This window comes from Nerophis ophidion, linkage group LG18, assembly GCF_033978795.1.
Source record: "Nerophis ophidion isolate RoL-2023_Sa linkage group LG18, RoL_Noph_v1.0, whole genome shotgun sequence".
Taxonomy (NCBI): Eukaryota; Metazoa; Chordata; class Actinopteri; order Syngnathiformes; family Syngnathidae; genus Nerophis; species Nerophis ophidion.
The window spans coordinates 23,494,588-23,518,083 of record NC_084628.1 but is presented as its reverse complement, the minus strand read 5'-3'; the positions used below and the strand labels follow the sequence as shown (position 1 = coordinate 23,518,083).

The 23,496-nt window shown below is 40.7% G+C and overlaps 1 protein-coding gene across 2 annotated transcripts in view; it reads left to right on the top strand.

Annotated features, from left to right (window-relative positions):
* The window catches only part of timm50 (translocase of inner mitochondrial membrane 50 homolog (S. cerevisiae)), an 85,024-nt gene that overhangs the window by 36,876 nt on the left and 24,652 nt on the right, over window positions 1-23,496 (top strand). For both annotated transcript variants that reach the window (XM_061877736.1, XM_061877737.1), the window contains exons 5-6: window positions 17,547-17,605; window positions 19,870-19,989. In XM_061877736.1, the coding sequence (XP_061733720.1) occupies window positions 17,547-17,605; window positions 19,870-19,989 (179 nt within the window). The remainder of the gene's footprint in view (window positions 1-17,546; window positions 17,606-19,869; window positions 19,990-23,496) is intronic.

The following is a 23,496-nucleotide window of genomic DNA, read 5'->3' as shown; positions in this document are numbered from 1 at the left end:
TAATAGAGAACATCCACGATAAAGTTTGCAACTGGAGAAAAGCCCTGCCTCTACCGGAAGTCGCAGACGATGATGTCACACGTGTTGGGGTTCCTCACATATTCGCATTGTTTTTAATGTGAGCCTCCAACAAAAAGTGCTATTCGGACCGAGAAAACGACAATTTCCCCATTAATTTGAGCGAGGATGAAAGATTCATGTCTGAGGATATTGATAGTGACGGACTAGGAAAACAAAACAAAAAAAAAATTTAAAAAAACAACCGCGTTTGCAGTCGCGTTGCATTGAGACGGATTCATATGTTTTTAGAGACATTTACTAGGATAATTCTAGGAAATCCCTTATCTTTCTATTGTGTTGCTAGTTTTTTAGTGAGTTTAACAGTACCTGATAGTCTGAAGTATACGTCCATGGCCGGGTGTTGACGCGCAGTGTCTCGGGGAAGTCGACGGCAGCTGTACGGGAGGCGCAAGCTCAGCTGATATCCGGTAAGTGGCAACTTTTTAACCACAATTTTCTCACCGAAACCTGCTGATTGACAATTGGTCGCGATCCATGTCCGCTGTGATCCATAGGAAAGTTTCAACTCCGTGAATTTTAAACAAGGAATCACCGTGTGTTTGTGTGGCTAAAGGCTAAAGCTTCTCAACTACATCTTTCTACTTTGACTTCTCCAATATTAATTGATCAAATTGCAAAAGATTCAGCAACACAGTTCTCCAAAATACTGTGTAATCATGCCGTTAAAGCAGACGACATTTAGCTGTGTGTGTGCGTAGCGCTCATACTTCCTAAAAACCCGTCACGTCTTGCGTACACGTCATCATTACATGACGTTTTCAAGACGAAACTCCCGGGAAATCTAAAATTGCAATTTAGTAAACTAAAAAGGCCGTATTGGCATGTGTTGCAATGTTAATATTTCATCATTGATATATAAACTATCAGATTGCGTGGTGGGTAGTAGTGGGTTTCAGTAGGCCTTTAAGACTTCTCACTTCACAAATGCAGGAGAACAAAACGCATCAGATGGTCACAAGATGGCGGCGCCCGGACAGGCTGCAACATCGCGGAGCTCTTGCTAAAGATGGAACATTTGGCAGATATACCGGACAATTCTGCAAACTTCATGGCTGGCTCACATCGTGGTCACTCCGTGATCACGTACGACCTCCAGACACTTCTGGATGTGGACATATCGGGCCGTTTTGGACTGATAGACGCGTGCTTGCTAGACGTGCTAACTAGCATGGGAATACTTCGGCGGCTACATCCAGCGGCCTGTGAAGCAGGGTAGTATAGTAGCAGCGGGGGCCGTCTACGGAGCAGACGCTAGCGGTGTGATCGGAAACGCGGATGTCGAGCGGGGCTAAAAACAAAGCAGAAGGCTAATCCCAGCAGAACACCACTTCCCTCCATCCTGAAGCCGGATTTAAATGGAAGATACGAGACTACTGGTCTGGTTAAGGAGTCAGTTAAATTAGAACAATTTTTTTCTGCTTTGATTGTTTCAGAGTTGGACATGTGTTCTACCGAGGTGGCAAACTATGATGCGTGCAGTTTATCAAAGCAACAAACAAACAATCGGAACATGCGTTCTACTGAGTTGGCTAACCATGATGCGTGCGGTTTATCAAAGCAACAATCAAACAATCGGAAAATTCCCGTCGTATCAATTCCTAGATATGGTCGTAATTATACTAAATGCACTGGGCATAATAAACACAACATTATTAATATTGCTACTACGAATAATTTGATCAAAAATTCCCTAAAACAGCCCACTACCTATAATATAGGTTTTTTTAAACATAAGATCATTGTCTCCCAAAACGTTGTTAGCTAATGATATCATCAGAGACAACAATCTTAACGTCATCGGTCTCAGCGAAACCTGGCTTAAACCAAACGACTTTTTTGCGCTAAATGAGGCATGTCCTCCTAACTTTACACATGCGCATATTGCCCGTCCTCTTAAAAGGGGTGGGGGGGTCGCACTAATATACAACGAAAACTTTAACCTTAGTCCTAACATATATAATAAATATAAATCGTTTGAGGTGCTTACTATGAGGTCTGTCACACCGCTGCCTTTACACCTGGCTGTTATCTACCGCCCCCCAGGGCCCTATTCGGACTTTATCAATGAATTCTCAAAGTTCGTTGCTGATCTAGTGACACACGCCGATAATATAATCACAATGGGGGACTTTAATATCCATATGAATACCCCATTGGACCTACCGTGCGTAGCGCTCTAGACTATAATTGATAGCTGTGGTCTCACACAAATAATAAATTAACCCACGCATCGCAACGGTAATCCGATAGACCTAGTGCTTGTCAGGGGTATCACCGTTTCCAAAGTTACAATACTCCCGTATACTAAAGTATTGTCCGATCATTACCTTATAAAATTCGAGGTTCAGACGCATGTTCGTCAAACTAATAATAATAATAACTGCTATAGCAGCCGCAACATTAATACGGCCACAACGACAACTCTTGCTGACCGACTGCCCTCGGTAATGGCACCATTCCCAAAATATGTGGGCTCTATTGATAACCTCACTAACAACTTTAACGACGCCCTGCGCGAAACCATTGATAACATAGCACCGCTAAAGTTAAAAAGGGCTCCAAAAAAGCGTACCCCGTGGTTTACAGAAGAAACTAAAGCTCAGAAATTATTATGTAGAAAGCTGGAACGCAAATGGCGCACGACTAAACTTGAGGTGCACCATCAAGCATGGAGTGATGGTTTAATAACTTATAAACGCATGCTTACCTTAGCTAAAGCTAAATATTACTCAAATCTCATCCACCGTAATAAAAACGATCCTAAATTTTTGTTTAGTACGGTAGCATCGCTAACCCAACAAGGGACTCCTTCCAGTAGCTCCACCCACTCAGCTGATGACTTTATGCAATTCTTTAGTAAGAAAATTGAAGTCATTAGAAAGGAGATTAAAGACAATGCGTCCCAGCTACAACGGGGTTCTATTAACACTGATACGATTGTATATACGGCGGATACTGCCCTCCAAAATAGTTTCTCTCGTTTTGAGGAAATAACATTAGAGGAATTGTTACAACGTGTAAATGGAATAAAACAAACAACATGTTTACTTGACCCTCTTCCTGGGAAACTGATCAAAGAGCTCTTTGTATTATTAGGTTTGTCAGTGCTAAATATTATAAACTTATCACTTTCCTCGGGCACTGTTCCTCTAGCATTCAAAAAAGCGGTTATTCATCCTCTTCTTAAAAGACCTAACGTCGATCCTGACCTCATGGTAAACTACCGACTGGTGTCTCACCTTCCCTTTATTTCAAAAATCCTCGAAAAAATTGTTGCGGAGCAGTTAAATGAACTCTTTGCGTCTAACAATCTATGTGAAACCTTTCAATCCGGTTTCAGGGCAAATCACTCCACGGAGACAGCCCTCGCAAAAATGACTAATGATCTATTGCTAACGATGGATTCTGATGCGTCATCTATGTTGCTGCTCCTCGATCTTAGCGCTGCTTTCGATACTGTCGATCATAATATTTTATTAGAACGTATCAAAACACGAATTGGTATGTCAGGCTTAGCCCTGTCTTGGTTTAACTCTTATCTTACTGATAGGATGCAGTGTGTCTCCCATAACAATGTGACCTCGGACTACGCTAAGGTAACGTGTGGAGTTCCCCAGGGTTCGGTCCTTGGCCCTGCACTCTTCAGCATCTACATGCTGCCGCTAGGTGACATCATACGCAAATACGGTGTTAGCTTTCACTGTTATGCTGATGACACCCAACTCTACATGCCCCTAAAGCTGACCAACACGCCGGATTGTAGTCAGCTGGAGGCGTGTCTTAATGAAATTAAACAATGGATGTCCACTAACTTTTTGCAACTCAACGCCAAAAAAACGGAAATGCTGATTATCGGTCCTGCTAGACACCGACCTCTATTTAATAATACAACTCTAACATTTGACAACCAAACAATTAAACAAGGCGACACGGTAAAGAATCTGGGTATTATCTTCGACCCAACTCTCTCCTTTGAGGCACACATTAAAAACGTTACTAAAACGGCCTTCTTTCATCTCCGTAATATCGCTAAAATTCGCTCCATTCTGCCCACTAAAGACGCTGAGATCATTATCCATGCGTTTGTTACGTCTCGCCTCGACTACTGTAACGTATTATTTTTGGGTCTCCCCATGTCTAGCATTAAAAGATTACAGTTGGTACAAAATGCGGCTGCTAGACTTTTGACAAGAACAAGAAAGTTTGATCACATTACGCCTGTACTGGCTCACCTGCACTGGCTTCCTGTGCACTTAAGATGTGACTTTAACGTTTTACTACTTACGTATAAAATACTACACGGCCTTGCTCCATCCTATCTTGCCGATTGTATTGTACCATATGTCCCGGCAAGAAATCTGCGTTCAAAGGACTCCGGCTTATTAGTGATTCCCAAAGCCCAAAAAAAGTCTGCGGGCTATAGAGCTTTTTCATTTCGGACTCCAGTACTCTGGAATGCCCTCCCGGTAACAGTTCGAGATGCCACCTCAGTAGAAGCATTTAAGTCTCACCTTTAAACTCATTTGTATACTCTGGCCTTTAAATAGACTCTCTTTTTAGACCAGTTGATCTGCCGTTTCTTTTCTTTTTCTCCTATGTCCACTCTCCCTTGTGGAGGGGGTCCGGTCCGATCCGGTGGCCATGTACTGCTTACCTGTGTATCGGCTGGGGACATCTCTGCGCTGCTGATCCGCCTCCGTTTGGGATGGTTTCCTGCTGGCTCCGCTGTGAACGGGACTCTCGCTGCTGTGTTGGATCCGCTTTGGACTGGACTCTCGCGACTGTGTTGGATCCATTATGGATTGAACTTTCACAGTATCATGTTAGACCCGCTCAACATCCATTGCTTTCCTCCTCTCCAAGGTTCTCATAGTCATCATTGTCACCGACGTCCCACTAGGTCATTATTGTCACCGATGTCCCACTGGGTGTGAGTTTTCCTTGCCCTTATGTGGGCGTACCAAGGATGGCGTAGCGGTTTGTGCAGCCCTTTGAGACACTAGTGATTTAGGGCTATTTAAGTAAACATTGATTGATTGATTGAATGCACTTACATGTATGCAAATGGAAAACGTGTGTGCTAATTTTTGGCACGGACGTGTGTGTAGGGGTCAGTGTTTGAATGATGGATCACTCCACAGAGCCTCACTGGCACTGCCAACTGCTCTTTGTATATATGCTTATGAGTGTGCGTGTGTGTGTGCGTGTCAGCCATTCATATGCCCACCATGACCCATCATTTTTCCAATCCCCCAAACTGCTATCTGACCACTCTTACCACAGCAATTTCCGTAACGATCGGACAGAAAAACACCTCTTAATGTCATGACATGACACTTAAAAAAAGTATATTTGACAACATGAAAACTAATTAGGAAAGCTTTTGGTAAAGGTCCAGAACCCAACAACATGTCCACAGGATCATTATGTTGCAGGGAGAGGACATTATATGGTTAGCTCTCACAGAAAAGTTTGGATATGCCAACATCTGCTATATGTACAACATGTGTTGTGATCCCATCTCTCGTCTCTGGTGGTCTGGTTGTTGTCGTTAACTTTCCTCATAAAATTGTTCAAAGTTTTATAAGGTTGTCATTTCGATCAGATTCAGAGCAGCGGTACAAATTAGACTCCCTCTTTAAACGATTTCTGATCGCCTGCTGATACCAATAAGCACTTTGTCAATAACTACCAGAGGCCCAGTCTGTCTCGACAGACTTACTCCTCTTTATCATCCCCCTTCGTCCATCATGAACTAGTCCCTGTGGACCACTTTGCTCTCAACAGTGTGCAGATCCCTTTCTGTGTGTAATTTTATCGCGCTCCTCCTCCGGGCTTCGTCTCTCCTCATCGTCCTCACCGTCGATGGCGGTCTGTCCATCTGTCTCCATCTCTGCCTTGGCTAGGACTGCCCCAGGACGGTAGAAAACTGATAAAACAATAAATAAAACCCAATGTGTGCACTTTTCATGACAATGTCTTTTGTAAACCGAGACTCAGTGAACACAATCTGGTCCAGAGGGCTAGCGGTAGTTTGAATGGAGGAGAGAAGGATTGATTTTATGAACAGGAGGAGGATAGTGCATGCATCAGCTGGACCGGACCTACAGATCCAAAGAACTATTGACCAGTGAGAGTTGGGTACCAGCAGGCGATCAGAATTAATTAGACTGGACCATTTTGGGGCAACAGATTGACCTCCCAGCTGTCACACACGTTCCTACACGCGCGCATACACATACACACATTCAATTTCATTCAGAGCAAATGTCCAGACAAGTGTTGCTCCGGTTCCATTGAAACAGAACGGCATCGTCATGGCAATAACAAAGACAACTTATTGTTTTGTTTGTTGTGCGGATTTGTGCATTATGTGAAGACATTGATCTTTGTGAAAGCTGATAAACGCTATTGAATGGCTTCCATGATCACTTCCCTTCAGCCAATCTCAAATAATAAGAGCCAATCATGACTTCAACAACCTTTAGGGGATTTACGGACCAGGGCCAAGTCATCCTTGCTGGGCTTAGGGAGCAAGTTAAAACTTGATGATCCCTGAGGGAGCAAATATTGTTAGATCATCTCCACTTCCCCTCCTCCAACTCGCACCCTCCACCTACTTTTCGTCACAAACCACGAATACCTGGAAACATGGCAGCGTATGCACAGAAAATAGTGAAGTCAAAGGAAACTGTTGCCGGGCTTTACTTTTCTTTTACTTTTACTGCAAAATTGGGATGTGAATCTTTCGTCCACTCATGATGTGATCTGATTCTTGGGCGAATGAGTCAATTCAGATTAAATTCTCGATTTATAGACTATTCTCTTTGAGTAATTTGTGAACGGAAAGACAAACAGTTTAGAAATTGGTACTCCACTTCAAAAAGTGGTTATAATCGAGAAAATTCAGCTTTACGCGGTTAAGTCAAGTTATTGTAAAATTGTAAATACACAGACACTGTGATCACTGTGTTTTGACAATAAAATTCAACACTTGTTTGGCATATGGAAAGTATTATTTTTATTTACTTGGAATATTTAACATATTGTACTTGGCTAATAAGAGTTAAGAGCAAGCGATTGCAGCTATTTTGGCTACAACACTTCTCAGAAGGCAAGAGAATTTTCAAATGTCAAGGTCAGCTGTGATTATACTGAAGGAAAAACTTTGTCCGTTTGTCGAAGGAGAGACAACGATAATGCGGGCTCTAAAAAAAGGTAGCGCGTGCTTTGTATTAACTGGTCGTCAAGGGAAGACTACAGAAAACAGCAATTGCTTTTGGACTGGCAAAGCAGACTGTATCAGTTATTGTCCGCCATGTATATCACTCTGATTTGACAATGAAATTCAAAACTTGTTTGGCATATGGAAAGTATTATTTTAATTTACTTGAAATATTTTACATACTGACCTACTGTACTTTGCCAATAGGAGTGCAAAAATAAATCAATTTGCAGCCGATTCCTGATTTGTATTCATCCCAATTCTATATCAAGCAATAATTTTTAAAAATTGATTTAAAAAAACAAAAAAAAAACAGGGTGTGTGTGTCTATTTATGGTAGATGAGAACAGATCTAAAGGTTAAATATAGTGTAGAAATGCATCCAATTGCAGGAAATGTTTATTTTAAAAAAAACAAAAAACTTTTGGGACTAAGGACGCAGCACTTTGTGCCGATAGAAATGTTCCACTTTTTTTCGTCAGTTTTCCACTTTTTTTTCTCAAAGGCTGCTCACCTGCCTGCAACTGGAGAAAAAACTGCACTTTAAAATGTTCAAAATTTCTTTTAATTACAACTTTGGCTAACAAAGATTCTGAGTCTACTTTGTTTATTTGTTTACTTATTTAGGATAATTGAAAGTTCTTGACCTTTCAATTACAATCGTTAACAATACTATTGAGAAATACAAGTTTATTGTGTTTGAAAGGGTTACTTGCAATAATAATGATAATGGTAATATTTATCAATGTTATTATAGTTACATTAGTGGTTTATTTGGTTTCAAAATAAAGCAGACAATATTATTGTTTACCAGCAATAATTTGTGGGACTGTATCATCCAGCAAAATGTGTTATCAGCCCAGGCCGAGCACTAATCTGTTTGTTGATCTGACAATCCATTCTTCTCACTCGTGAACAAGACCTCGAGGTACTTGAACTCCTCCAGTTGGAGCAGGATCTTGTCCTCAAGTCGGATAATTAAAAAAATCCGCTGCTAAAACGTCCGAAGCCTTTAATTGGTCTCTTAGTCTGAATTGATCTGAAATCAAATAACTTTGTTTATTCTCATCTTCTTTTATAAACTCAAATACTGTCTTCACAATAACACCATCGTTAATAAAAACATTGTTATTGTTGAAGCATTTTATTGTGAAGGGATTTAAGGCATGTTGTTTGCATGGTTTTATTTATGATGTAAATTGTGTTTGCATGTGCTGTAATCAAACCGTGGTTTAGTGCTTGTTTACTGGAACAGCCATCGCATTCCTTACATGTGATTTCACTTCTTCATGTGGTAAACATTAACAGCAGGTACACACACACACACACGCACACAAACATTAAAGAGGCCGGCCCACACTGCCGTTTGTCACCCATAGAAAACAGACGATTGACAAAAGAGCAGAAGGAGGAGGTTGTGTTGTGCAGCAGATGCTGGGCCTGATTTGGACCCCTTAATATCCCCAACGCCACCCTCCCTCCTCACAATGCATCTCTCCATTTCCCTCCTTCATCCATCTACTGAAGTCCTCTCTGTGTTTTGATTTTTTTCCATCCATCATTTGCTGCTGCTCCTCACCATGTGCACCTCCTTCCTCGTTAGCTCCCTCTCTCCTCTTGCCTCACCTCTAGCCCTCCCTCCTTACATTCCTCAGCAACCCTTTCTTTTTCCTTTCCCCTCTTTCCTTTCCTCCATTAATTTGCTCTCACTCTCTCCCGTCTCAGCGTGTTTTCTCCTGCTTCTTCTTCTTCCTCCTTTGTTTTCCTTCTCCATCTTTCTCTGTCCCCATTAGTCCATCACTTATTGTACAATTTAGTTGCTAAATTCGTCCAGCCATATTCAAATCAACTATGGTCTGTCTTTTTGCCCGCTGCTAATTAAACATTAGCGTGCCGGCATGTTTACGGCATGTTTACACCCTTTTGTTTATTGTGATGGATGGATAGACTGTGTGTGTTCGTCTTATGCCAGTCCGACCATGGCACGTCTCTCTCAGAACGAGAATTCGTTTGGTGTGGCTGGGCCCGCCGGGGATAGTCGGAGACGGACACGGGCAGTCGTGAAGTGACAGGTCCACTCAGCGAGGCCCCTTGCACAAAGACACAACTTTGACTATGAAAGGAGGACCGTTAGGAGGGACAGAGCGGCTGAATGAAGAGGAAGGTGGCCTCTTTCTTCCTCTCCTCTGCTCCCCCTCATGCCTTCTTTCCTCCCTTCTTTCCCTAAATTATCTTCTTCCCATTTGCTTACTCATATTTCCTGCTACTGTTTTCTCCCCGATTGAGGAAATGTGATTAGAGACTTCACCTATAAAGTGTCGGTTCTCTATTAAATCTAGCAGTTTTATAGAGAAGGTCAGTGATGTTGACTCAGAGAAGCTTTAGGAATGTTGGCTTGCTTGTGGTCAACAGTTTGGGTATGACATGGGTGATCACTTGTGCAGGTGCTGATGCTCATCAGGCTGATTCCATGGTCTTTATCTTCTCAGGTCTTTGCTTCCCAGCTTGTTGTTATTCTTTTCAAACAGTTCTCACTCTCAATCACCCTTAATGATAGTCTTTTGAGACATCCAAGCCCAACATTTCCAATGCAGAGGGGCCTGAGGCCCACTCAAATATTTACACTGAATTAGTCATCTTATGCTCACTCTTTTAATTGTATTCAACAATTATATCAAACCTACTTGCAATGTACAACCTTGTCAAATTATATGAAACCATGTGTTAATCACAAAGATTCATTTTTATCTACATGCAAACCTTAGGTTTAGGTCAGGCAAATTAAAAAAACAAGTACTAATAAGTCTCTCTCTCTCTCCCTCTCTCTCTCTCTCTCTCTCTATATATATATATATAGACTTATTAGTTCTTATTTTTTTAATTAGCCTGACGAATATATATATATATGTGTATATATGTATATGTGTATATGTATATGTGTATATATATATATATATATATATATATATATGTATATATATATATATATGTGTACATATATATGTATATATATATATATATGTATATGTGTATATATATGTATATATATATATATATGTATGTATATGTGTATATATATGTATATGTGTATATATATATGTATATATAGGTGTATGTATATGTATATGTGTATATATATATGTATATATATATGTATATGTGTACATATATGTATGTATATATATATGTATATGTGTATATATATATATGTATATATATGTATATGTGTATATATATATGTATATGTGTATATATATATATATGTATATGTGTATATATATATATATGTATATGTGTATATATATGTATGTGTATATATATGTGTATATATATATGTATATGTGTATATATATATATATATATGTATATATATATATCGTCCACAAAACCTTCCAAATGTACTGTATACAAAAGGACTCCAATAACCTACGAAAGACACATTTACATACAATTATGTTGTCCTAAAATAGATAAATGATATGTTTCACAACTAAACTGTCAATAAAATTAGAATGAAAGTGAAAATACAGTTAATTAATGAGTTTTGCACTTAAACTACCAGTCGAATGGAAAATTAAGTTGAATTTATTTGCTTAAATGTAGTTCATAATATCCATTAAACCGTATCCAATTATACAGTCTGAAAAATATGTGAAAATGCCATATAAACATCAAAAAATGCTACAATTTCAGACGGCCATTTTGAATATTTCGCTCCTAATAGCTTCAGTAATTTCCATAGATTCGAGGTCGTATGACGTCAGGATGGGAACACTTCTGCACTCTGACCGTGTCATCAGATCAGTCATACCGGAAATATGCAAACATTGGAATGACATGTACTGTTTATCATTCACAATCCTTATGTAAAACAAGAACGCATATGCCCGGCTTTTTTTTGTTTAATGCATTTGAAATCGTAAATAAATAGCTAACAATTGAGTCAACAGATCGAGCGAGGGTCCTCTATTTCGTCCATAAAACCCTCTAAAAAAACATCCAAACACCACCAGTCGTGACCTGAAAATTAACTTAACATAAGTGATATTGTTGTTATAAGCACTAATGCGGACAGCCTTTTTGAGCCGCGCATTGTTAGCAGTGAGCTAATGCTATCTTAAACTGCTGCTGTTGACACACTGAGCGGGCGGATGCTTCTGCTTTGTCTCAAACTTGATAAAAAAAAAAATTATAGATTATTATTCATGCATCTTTCACCTGCTGGTAGACAAATGTGACTGACCATGGGCCGACAGGCTGGTCTACTTTGACATCTCGCAAGTCAGCGAAAAACACACAAAAGAATGCTAGTTGCGGCAACTTTGTTCAACCCTTTGTGAGGATTGTGATTGATTCTTCATCTAAACAGGATTATGTGAGCGTTCCATCGGTTGGCATCCCAGCGAGAGTGGAAATATTACAGTAAATGTTTGTTTTATTATGGTTAGTTTATATGTTTAGTAGGGTTGCCCCGATCTGATATTTGGATCGGATCAGCCGCCGATAATTGCTAAAAAATGCGTATCGGCAAGGCATGGGAAAATCTCGTTCCAAATCCAGTTTTTAAAAGAAATCCGTGTTTTCCAACGCACCGATTTAAATAATACATTCCATTCTTCTGCTGCTCCCTACGCTCCGTTCCGCATTTTCCAGCACACCTTCAACACATCCACAGGTTTGTGTTCTAACCGTTAAGACGGCCGTGTGAATTAAAAGTTACGGTAAAAATGTCAGCTGTGGGATTATTTTACCCTACAAAACGAAAAAGATGAAGCGGTTGAGTGCAAAACATGCCACAATAAAGTCAAGCGTGATAGTAAAGTTGTAAGACATTTTAATGACTCTTGAGCGTGAGAAGCTTTTTAGCACTCATCATTGATGAACACAGGAGCAGACTGACACCTGAGGATCTTGAAGTTCTCGTCTTTGTTGGAAAGAATGTCCCCATTATGCTTGGACTTCAATTGGATTTCCCAGAATTATCCTAGTAAATGTGTTTAAAAACATCGGAATAGGTCCCAATGCTATCGCGTTTTTTTATTTTTTTCTAGTCCGTCACTATCAATATCCTCAAACACGAATCTTTCATCCTCGCTCAAATTAATGGGGAAATTGTCGTTTTCTCGGTCCGAATAGCACTTTTTGTTGGAGGCTCCCATTAAAATCAATGTGAATATGTCAGGAGCCCCCACACTTGCGACGTCATTGTCTGCGACTTCCGGTAAAGGCGAGGCTTTTTCAGGAAGTATCGAAAGTGGCAAACTTTATCGTCGATTTTCTCTACTAAATCCTTTCAGCAAAAATATGGCAATATCGCGAAATGATCAAGTAAGACACATAGAATGGACCAGCTATTCCCGTTTTAAATAAGAAAATCTCATTTCAGTAGGCTTTTAAGAGACACATGTCCAAACAATCCAATCAAACCAAGATAATACGACCGGTGGTCCTCAGTTTAGAATTTTTTTGTGGTTAAACAAAAATATAAACTCAACATTTTTGTTTTTTGGCCACATTGCGCGGTTGGGAGAGTGGCCATGTGAGCAATCTGAGGGTTCCTGGTTCGATCCCCATTTTGACCAACCTTGTCATTTCCGTTGTGTCCTTGAGAAAGACACTTCACCCTTGCTCCTGTTGGGTCGTGGTTGGAGCCTTGCATGGCAGCTCCCACCATCCGTGTTTGAATGTGTGTGTGAATGGGTGAATGTGGAAATAGTGTCAAAGCGCTTCGAGACCTTTGAAGGTAGAAAAGCGCTATACAAGTGTAACCCATTTACCATTTACCTTTCATGGAATGCTCAAAATCAGCGTACATGACAGTCAGTACGTTTCCATTCACTAAATTAGTCCCGATTTATAAAATAATTTGACTTCTTCTATTTTCACACCTTCATCTAAAGTTCCTGTTTCCAATGTGACTGTTGGTAATACACTGTGTGCCTTTCGTATGCTAGGAGGCTATGTGATAATTTCAGGTTGTTTAGCTACGTGGGCTTGTGAGCAGTGGAACAGAATGTTACATGCTAATAAGAGAAAGCTAGTAGTTATCACTAATCTAATGGATAACAACTTTTCACTTCTATTTGGTGTTGTTGGTAATGTTTTAATGTGTTTAAATTGCTTATTTGGTTATTGTGGTTATGATGATCATCAGAAACACATTGCTTTGACTATTTAAATCCAAACTACACTGTGAAATATTTTTAATTGCCGGATTACATGTCAATAACGTCATGTAAATTGTTTATATCGGCATTTAATTCTTACATCACGCAAAGTATGAATAACGGTGTTTACATGGGTTGTAGAAAGCTAATTTCGAGCCAGATCATGCAATAATTTGGTTTTCCGAAATGCACTGATTGTATTTCAATTCCTGCGATTGTGCAGCAACCTAACACAGGGAATAGGAGTGGACATATCACATGTTACAATCAACAACCTGGTCAACTCGAGGCAAAGATGTGTTGCACTGCATGAGTTAAATGGTAGTCACGCCAGGTACTGACTGGTTTTCTAACGACTTAACCTAAGCAGTTTGGTTTGTAAATGTGAGACTTGTTTGAGAACTAGTTACGTTGCGTGTCGCGTAAGATTACGTAGTCACTATGGGTGTCCCATCTTAGGCACTTTGTAGTATGATGAAATTACAATTCAACCCCCCGCGACTCCAAAAGGGAATAAGCGGTAGAAAATGGATGGATGGATGGGTTCTACGATCACTTATTGCAATCACATATTCCACTAAATAGTCCAAAGTCAACTGTCAGCTTTATTATAAGAAAATAGAAGAGTTTGGGAACAGCAGCAACTCAGCCAAAAAGTGCTAGGCCACGTAAACTGACAGACAGGGGTCAGCGGATGCCAAAGCGCATAGTGCAAAGAGGTCACAGACTTTCTCCACAGTCATTTGCTACAGAGCTCCAAACTTCATGTGACCTTCCAATTACTCTGGAGTGATTAATTACGCTTTTCCATCTGGAAATCTGATTGACGAGTCTGGCTTTGGACGATGCCAGGATAACGGTACATTTCGGACGGACTGCATTGTACGGAGTGCAAAATTTGGTGGAGGAGGAATTATGGTGTGGGTTTGTTTTTCAGGAGTTAGGCTTGGCCTCTTAGTTCCAGTGAAATGAACTTTGAATGGTTCAGGATACCAAAACATTTGGGACAATTCCATGCTCCCAACCTTTTGGGAACAGTTTGGAGCAGGCCCCTTCCTCTTCCAACATGACTGTGCACAAAGCAAGGTCCATAAAGACATGGATGACAGAGTCTGGTGTGGATGAACTTGACTGGCCTGCACCAAGTCCTGACCTAAACCCGATAAAACACCTATGAGATGAATTAGAACGGAGACTGAGAGCCAGGTCTTTTCGACAAACATCAGTGTGTGACCTCACCAATACGCTTTTGGAAGAATGGTCGAAAATCCCTATAAACACACTCCGCAACCTTGTGGACAGCCTACCCAGAAGAGTTGAAGCTGTAATAGCTGCAAAAGGTGGACCGACATCATATTGAACCCTATGGGTTAGGAATGGGATGGCACTTCAAGTTCATCTGAGTCAAGGCAGGTGGCCAAATACTTTTGGCTATATAGTGTATCAGGCGCTCGTCTAGGAACCAGTTACAGGTGCAATTGAATCCAATGGTTTGGTATTTGGTTCACACATGAGTTCGATTACTGTGGTCATATACCGGTTGTAATTAACTTCCCACATGAACAAATTGGAACAAAATCTGCTAGTGTGGCATCATACATTATTAGTGAGAAGATTCAAGACTAACTCTGACTGCCACCACTTGTGCAATATTCACATTTTCCTAAAATAACAAGTACACACTAATGTGGTTATGTTCCGCTTTCAAGAAGACTGACAGGATGACAAATTTGGTACCCGCCCTCTTTGTGCTTTCCTCCTCCATGCATCCTCCCATCACTTCCACTCCTTCATCACTAATCTCATCTGTCCCGCCCTCCTTGATTAACATAATAAAAGACCCCCGTCTTAATCTTCTCCAAACACGCATCCCATGTATGCATAGGGATGATATAGTGATGCAGTGTGATACACGCATGCACACTCTCTATGCTTGGTCTGGGGTCCCGAGGGAGAAGTTACCCTAAAGCCACGCTTACACTCCCACGCTGTGTGTGTGCAGTCAAGCTTAGTGATGAGAGATGTTATCACCCCACTTTGTTGTCTCTTGACTCAAATGTGCATCCTCTTTTACGCCACATTGGCAGTCTTAATGGAAATAGTGCCACAAATACCTTAATAGCACAAATTGATCCAAAAAATAACGAGAGCTGTGTCAAAAACTCTGTCACGGTTAGAGGTATTCCGTTTCAAAAATGCGTTTAATGTTGCACTTGTACACCTGCACAATAGAGAAGTGTTTGCTTCTACAAGCTTAAAACATGATGCGCTCCAATATAACAGTCTGCTGGCAACTGAACATGTGAAATGTGTAATAGTAATAGGTCTGTGGCAGATGGCCGCCGCTTCCTGCTTGAGCATGCTGCTATGAACTCTGGGGGATGGAGTCCCCCTGGGGACCACAGCGTCCTAGCGTCAGCGTTTGTGTGCCTAGAGAGCAGGCACGTGCGTGCTGCTATTGTAATTGTGTTTGTAGTGAGGAGCCCACAGCCCCACGGGAAGCACAGTCTTTATTATTATTGGCCATTAACGCATCGGCAGCTGGGGGTGTCATTAGCAGCGAGCTAGCTTATCAGCCCAGCCATCAGCAGGTTGCATTGCTAACGCTGAATAATCACTCAGCTGTCGTCAGTCCAGTCAGAGTCCATGTACCCACTCCGCTTCAGGTCAAAGTCATATAATGTCTGGCTGATGTTATGTGTCACCCGAGACGCCTGAGTATGATCCTCGGTAGCGCTAGCCTGGCTGATGTGGCTGGTAGAGGTGGATACTTGACGTGGGCTGGGCTTGTGTAGCCCCCGTTGTTAATGGATACAAATCATAAGAGCTGATTCTTGTATTACGGAAATGACCAATGCAGCTTGCCCTTAAAGGGGAACTGCCCTTTTTTGGGAATTTTGCCTATTGTTCACAATCATTATGAAAGACATGACAACAGATGTATTTTTTTTCCCAATGCATTCTAATTCGTAAATAATTTTACACTTATAACAAAGCCAATGAGAGATCCTTCAGTCCGCCCATAAAACCCCCAATTAATAATTATCCAAAAACAGCCAACAATACTCCATTTACATTTTGCGATTTGAATATTAACCAGGCTTCACGGTGGCAGAGGGGTTAGTGCGTCTGCCTCACAATACGAAGCTCCTGCAGTCCTGGGTTCAATCCCAGGCTCGGGATCTTTCTGTGTGGAGTTTGCATGACCTCCCCGTGAATGCGTGGGTTCCCTCTGGGTACTCCGGCTTCCTCCCACTTCCAAAGACATGCACCTGGGGATAGGTTGATTGGCAGCACTATATTGGCCCTAGTGTGTGAATGTTGTCTGTCTATCTGTGTTGCCCGATTGTAGCTGAGATAGGCGCCAGCGCCCCCCGTGACACCAAAAGGGAATAAGCGGTAGAAAATGGATGGATGAATATTAACCAAGTATTAGTTATATGTTATAAGCACTTTATATAGCAGCGCTGTGATCACAAGCTTGTGTGTCTATGTAGACAATATTGACTGGTTAGAGTCTTCCTCGTTACCTTGCTTGTGGAAGTTTTTTGTGATCATATATCATGCCTTTTGCCTGGATAGTAGAAGGATGAGGATGTAATCCAACAATTTGGTGTACTTTGACAGCAAATTTAGACCAGGAAATGAAAACACACAAAAAAAAAAAAAACGTCCCGAAAATACTCTTGGTCCAACCCTCTTTTCTTTGCGAAGATTTTGAGTCGTTCCACCCCCTTTCCTTTTTGAGTACAATGAGTCTTTCTTAGTCTAAACAGGAATATAGCAAGTTCATGTTTGTTGGCTCTTGTGAATTCTGCAGTGAGGAATAATTAGTGATGTAGTTGGGGGGGGGGGGGACGTTATGATGCATCTTTGAAATTGTAAGCAGACTTTTGATTGTATTTATTATTTAGAATGCATTAAAGAAAATCATGTGTTCTTGTCTTATATAAGAATTGTGAATGATAAGCAAAATTAAAAAAAAGTGAAGTTCCCCTTTTTAATGCAATGAACACAAACCAGAATTTCCAAACCTTGACTGTCCTTTGCTCCAACTTGTTCCTGTGTTTCAGACTTACCAGTGGTCCAGCAGCTGAAAAGAACTTTCAAGTACTTCCAGGACTACAGACAGGTGAGTGGAACACATGACCTATGAGCCATCGGTCTGGCAGTCGTTTTTTTGTGCTTAAACTGCACTTTTTTTGGAATTGTGTCTGTCTTTTATAATCATTATGTCAGACAAAAAAAACACGTGTTTTTCTTTTTTATGCACTATAACTAGGGGTTATGATATACCTGGATTATGACCGAAAGGAGAAGATCACGGGTACAAGCGGCCGAAATGAGTTTTTCCTCCGCCGGGTGCTGGGCTCTCTTTTAGAGATAGGGTGATAAGCTCTGCCATTCGGGAGGAGCACAAAGGAAAGCCGCTGCTCCTCAACATCGAGAGGAGCCAGATGAGGTGGTTCGGGCATCTCAGGTCAGAATGCCACCCGAACGCCTCCCTAGGGAGGTGTTTAGGGCACGTCCGACCGGTAGGAGGCCACGGGGAAGACCCAAGACACGCTGGGAAGACTATGTCTCCCGGCTGGCCTGGGAACGCCTCAGGATCCCCCGGGAAGAGCTGGACAGAGTGGCTGGGGAGAGGAAAGTTTGGGCTTCCCTGCTTAGGCTGCTACCCCCGCAACCCGACCTCGGATAAGCGGAAGAAGATGGATGGATGCACTATAACTACAAGATAAATGTCAATGTTAAGGCACGTGATTAATAAAAAATTAAATAAAACATTGCGTGTATGGATAAATATTAATCACCCTGTTGGTTATGAACATTTGTAAACCCGGGAGTGAGGTCGGCACACGGCCAGAGCGACGATGAGTGAACGTCAGAGCGTTGCACCGGGCGGCCATTTTCGCCCCCCAAAAAATGAGATGGAACTGTAGATAAAATTAAAGTAATTTGTTGGTATTGCAGCAACAAACGTTTTTATCATCGGCACAAGTTTTATAAAAAGCATCTTAAAGCAAATATGTACGTGAGTATGCCGCCGTTAGCATGAATGCTACATTGACAGAAGATGACAAACACTGACGGAGTTTACTTGCGTCAGTGTTGTCAACATAAGTACCACAAATAAGTACCACAAATAAGGTAGATAATGCTTTTGCAAAATGGACAGCCGGTGCATGGAGGTCACCTGACATTAGTGAAGACAATGTGCTGCAAGAAAATGTCATGTGTGTCACCACAGCTTAACTGGAGGAGCGCAATTTCAAATGAGCAAATCAATGACTCAGTTTGTAAAATGTTTAAAGATGGGTGACATTCTGACAATACAATTGTATTTGTGTCCAAAAATTGGGGGTATTTTCTTAACCAAATTTTAACTATGTAAGCGAGTAATAGCCCATGATTAATCGATTAATCACAATTCAAAAGTGTGATTACGCGATTAATTACAATTCCCAAAAAATTAATCACTCGACAGGCTTAAAATAAATGTGACCAAAAGTCAGCTTACAATGGCTCCTGTGGCAGTCCCTCTATTCTGCCTGTGAAGCGCCTAAAAAAACATACAAAGCACCTCCATTAAGATTTTAAATACATGCTGTAAGTATATATTGTAATGTAGTAACAGGCACATTTATGATATGTAATATTTACGTATTTTGCCCATTTTAAGCATGTGGCACATTAATTTTACAAACTTCACTACTTTCGCATTTTTCTTCAACATCACTGATAACTACCCTCTGCAGACTTCATGAGAGCCAACAAACAAAACAACACATAACTTACTGTACAACATCTGCTGTCATTAGGACCGACTGATTGTCTTGCTTTGTTCCCGTTTAGATGAAGAATGACCCATTGTCCTCGTGACCCTTTTCATGTCTCTCTTGCCATTTCTGCGTTTGAATTGGATGTCAATGTTGACCAACTTGTCAGATTATGTTCTTATACTTCTACTATCAAAGTGAGAGGAATTATTTATGATGCAGAATGAATTTTCATAAGCTCTGAGACGCAGGCGCCTTTAAAAATAGTTTGTAATAGTTTGTCTGTGTTAGCGCTTATAATAAAAATATTACTACTATTTGGTTAACATTCAATTCACGAAATGTAAATTGAGAATTGATGTATTGTTGGTGCTTTTTGGATGCTTATTTAGATGGATTTATGATTGGAACAGAGGACTTCTCATTAACTCCATTGTAAGTGGACTTTTATTTATGTTTATTTACCAGTTAGAATGCAATAAAAAATACATTTGTCGTCTTGTCTCATGAGTGTGAACGATAGGAAAAATACCAAAAAATGCCGCAGTTCCCCTTTAAACCTACTCTGACTCTGACTCTTGAGTTCATGTTTCTTTTTGTGTTTTCATGACGTCAGATGATCATCGAGCCCACCAGCCCCAAACTGCTGCCAGACCCCCTGAAGGAGCCCTACTACCAACCTCCATACACGTTGGTCCTGGAGCTCACTGATGTTCTGCTGCACCCGGAGTGGTCGGTACGTTTATGCATGCCCACCTGGTCCTCTCTGCTCTGGTCCACCAGGTTACCTTGTTGTGCTCCTCCTCAAAAAGTAGAGAGAAGATCTGGATTTATTTACAGGTGTGGGATATCAAATGTTGGTGAGGTGTGTAAACATACCACCTGTCTACTGGAACCCCCTCCCTATATACACACACTCTTTGTCCACCAAGCTGAACAGGTGTGCAGCAGTAGTAGTTTGACATCTGACGCTTCGCACGCGCACACACACACTTTAAGACGTCATGTGGGACACAAACTGTTTGCTGCTGCTTTGTTTTCATGACACACACGACAATGAAAGAAAGTCATTCAAGTGTCACTTTGATATTTCATTGTTTCCCAACAGGAGAAACTGGAAGATAGATTTCAATTGACAGTAGTCATTATGTCTGTACATTTCTACTTTGTTCACCGGCAAGCTGATCAGTTGACACACAAACATGTACCTGTGTTTCTTAACTATAGGGCCAGGGCCCATTGTTAGGCCGGGAAAAATATCTGTTTCTCAGCTGTGGTTGGTTTGGGCTGCACTTAATACACAGCTTATTAAAAAAAACATATATATTGTTATGTATTATTAATTTATTTGAAATGTATTTATTTTAGCACTGCATAACGTGGGGCAGCATAGCTCGGTTGGTAGAGTGGCCGTGCCAGCAACTTGAGAGTTGCAGGTTCGATTCCCGCTTGTGCCATCCTAGTTACTGCCGTTGTGTCCTTGGGCAAGACACTTTACCCACCTGCTCCCAGTGCCACCTACACTAGTTTAAATGTAACTTAGATATTGGGTGTCACTATGTAAAGCGCTTTGAGTCACTCGAGAAAAGCGCTATATAAATATAATTCACAATTCACTAATAACTGTATCTGAATGTATTTTGGTCAGTTTTTATGAGTACCTTCTTTTGCAGTAAATTTGATAAGTATTTATTTTTGTAATCAGTCCGACCTAGGCCTTGATAATAATCTTTGTGATTAATACATGCTTTCATATTATTTGATAAGGTTTATCCTGTTAAACTCTAAGTAGGTTAGATATGATAATTGAATATGATTAAAATCAAGAGTACAATTATTATCCAGTGTTAATATTTAAATGGGCCCTGGGCCCCTATGGAGTGGAAAGTTATGAACTCCTTATCTATACCACACTAAATCAAAATATTGGAGAAAAAAGTGAATTTGAGAGATGCTTGAAAATCTAATTTTCAAGGTTATACAGCTATTTACTCAAGATACTGTCAGGTCACATATTGGTTAATAATGAACCCGTTATGCTTTTTTGACTGTCAATACATTTCTATGCACTAAATTAGTCGGATTTATCAAAAACATTGGCTGAAAGTAAGCTTTCTTCAACACACAGCTTTTGAAAAATGGGATCAACACACCTAGATTATATGAATGGAAACCAGTTTTCTCTGGCATATGGACGTAATCAGTGCGCCAATCTCAACACGCCATTCCTTACTGCATTATTCACAGGCGAAGAAGAACAAATCAGTGGGGGAAAGGGGAAACTGTTAACACCAAGTATTTGTACAAGTTAATATTTTTAAATATACAATATCTGTGTTGGCCCTGTGATGAGATGGCGACTTGTCCAGTGTGTACCCCGCCTTCCGCCCGATTGTAGCTGAGATAGGCGCCAGCGCCCCCCGCGACCCCAAAAGGGAATAATCGGTAGAAAATGGATGGATGGATGGATGGATGGATATACAAACCTACCAGTTTAGTTTAAAAAGGGTCAGGATATATATCAGTGTTTCCCCCAGAATATTTGTGAGCTAAAGTGGCGTCTCTCTAGGGGGCAGGGCAGGAAAAGTCTGCAATAGACTGCAGACTGTGGTGAAGTAGGCCGGCTTCGTCGCATGAAGAAGCCTACAATTTAGTTGGTTGTGTTTTCCGCTCAGTATGCGGAATGGCAATATAAGATATATATCTAGTACAGTAAAATCAAAACACAAAACAGTCCTAGTTACCTGAGACACTAAGTATGCCATTATTTTGTCTTAGTAAATCAATATTTACTAAGTCAAATTAATGACTTACTATAAATTAATGTTTGCAATAAGAGTTGAAAAAAAAGAGTTAAAAGTGGGGCCACATGCTGACATATGCTCAACTCATCATGCTTAATTTATTACAGCATTTGGGAAGCCCTTTAGCTGATTTTCATTATGTAAATGTTATATTTTTATCAACATGTAATAACAGAGACCCTGTCATTCAAAACTAGGCAGCTACATTACTAATGAATAATGTAACTGTAGCTGAAAAAATAGTACAATAGCAATAGGAGAGACTATTCATCCCTGAACACTATGGAGTTCATGTAGGCTTGATGATGCAGTTACATTATTATATGAACTATCAAGACAGAACTCTTAATTTAACATAATGTTCTTTTTTGCTGCTTCAACACAGAAAAAGGTCAAGTGAAATAACTTAGTTGTTAACTGTAGGTCAATAATGCTTGTCTTTCTCTTAGACAGACAGGGTTTTGCTGTTCGTAACACATGCACACACCGCAAAATGAGCTAACATTACGCTAAAAGCTAATTGGCCTTCACCTCAAGGGCTGCGAGCAAGCTGAGCTGCCGCTTACATTTCTAAAACATCAACGCGCTCATAGTGATGTTACTAGTAGTTGACTGGGAGGTGTTTGTATTATTTTGGGGAGAGTCCGCTGCATTATGCTCGCCTGCCAAACACCTTCCTGCTAACCCGCATCGTCTCTCCTCTCTGCCTGCCTCTGCCATGAGCACTGACTCCATTCGCTCTGAATACTCACTGCTGATTGGCTGTTACCGCTCTGAATACGCACTGCTGATTGGCTGTTACATGCGCTCTGAATATGCACTGTTTCATGCGCTCTGAATACACACTCCTGATTGGCTCTTACCGCTCTGCGTGTAACCAATCAGATGGTTGTGTGGGTGGGACAATGCTGGGTGCTGCAGAGAAGCACTGACAGAGGCAGTACAAAGCGTAGCAGGATTTTAAGACTTAAGTTCAGCACCGAATGATAATATGAATACATATAATAAAGTCAAATACAAATAAGGCAACAAGAGAAGTATCCTACACTTCTCTTTTGTAAAGTGAATCTGAACAGCCGATATGGGCATCTACATCAACTATATGTTTTGCCTGAGAAGCTGGACAGGACAATTTTTTTTAATTGATTTATTTTTTTACTTTAGTTTAGGCGGTGGCTCTTTGTTGTTAAGGCAGCTGCCTTAACAACAAAACGCTGCGAGAAACCCTGATTTGTATACATGTGTAAATGTGTATATATATGGGTATATATTTGTGTGTGTAGATTAGGGGTGTAACGGCACACACAATTTTCGGTTCGGTACGTACCTCGGTTTAGCGGTCACGGTTTGGTTAATTTTCGGTACAGTAAGAAAACAACAAAATATACATTTTTTGGTTATTTATTTACCAAATTTGTAAGCAATAGCATAACATACTG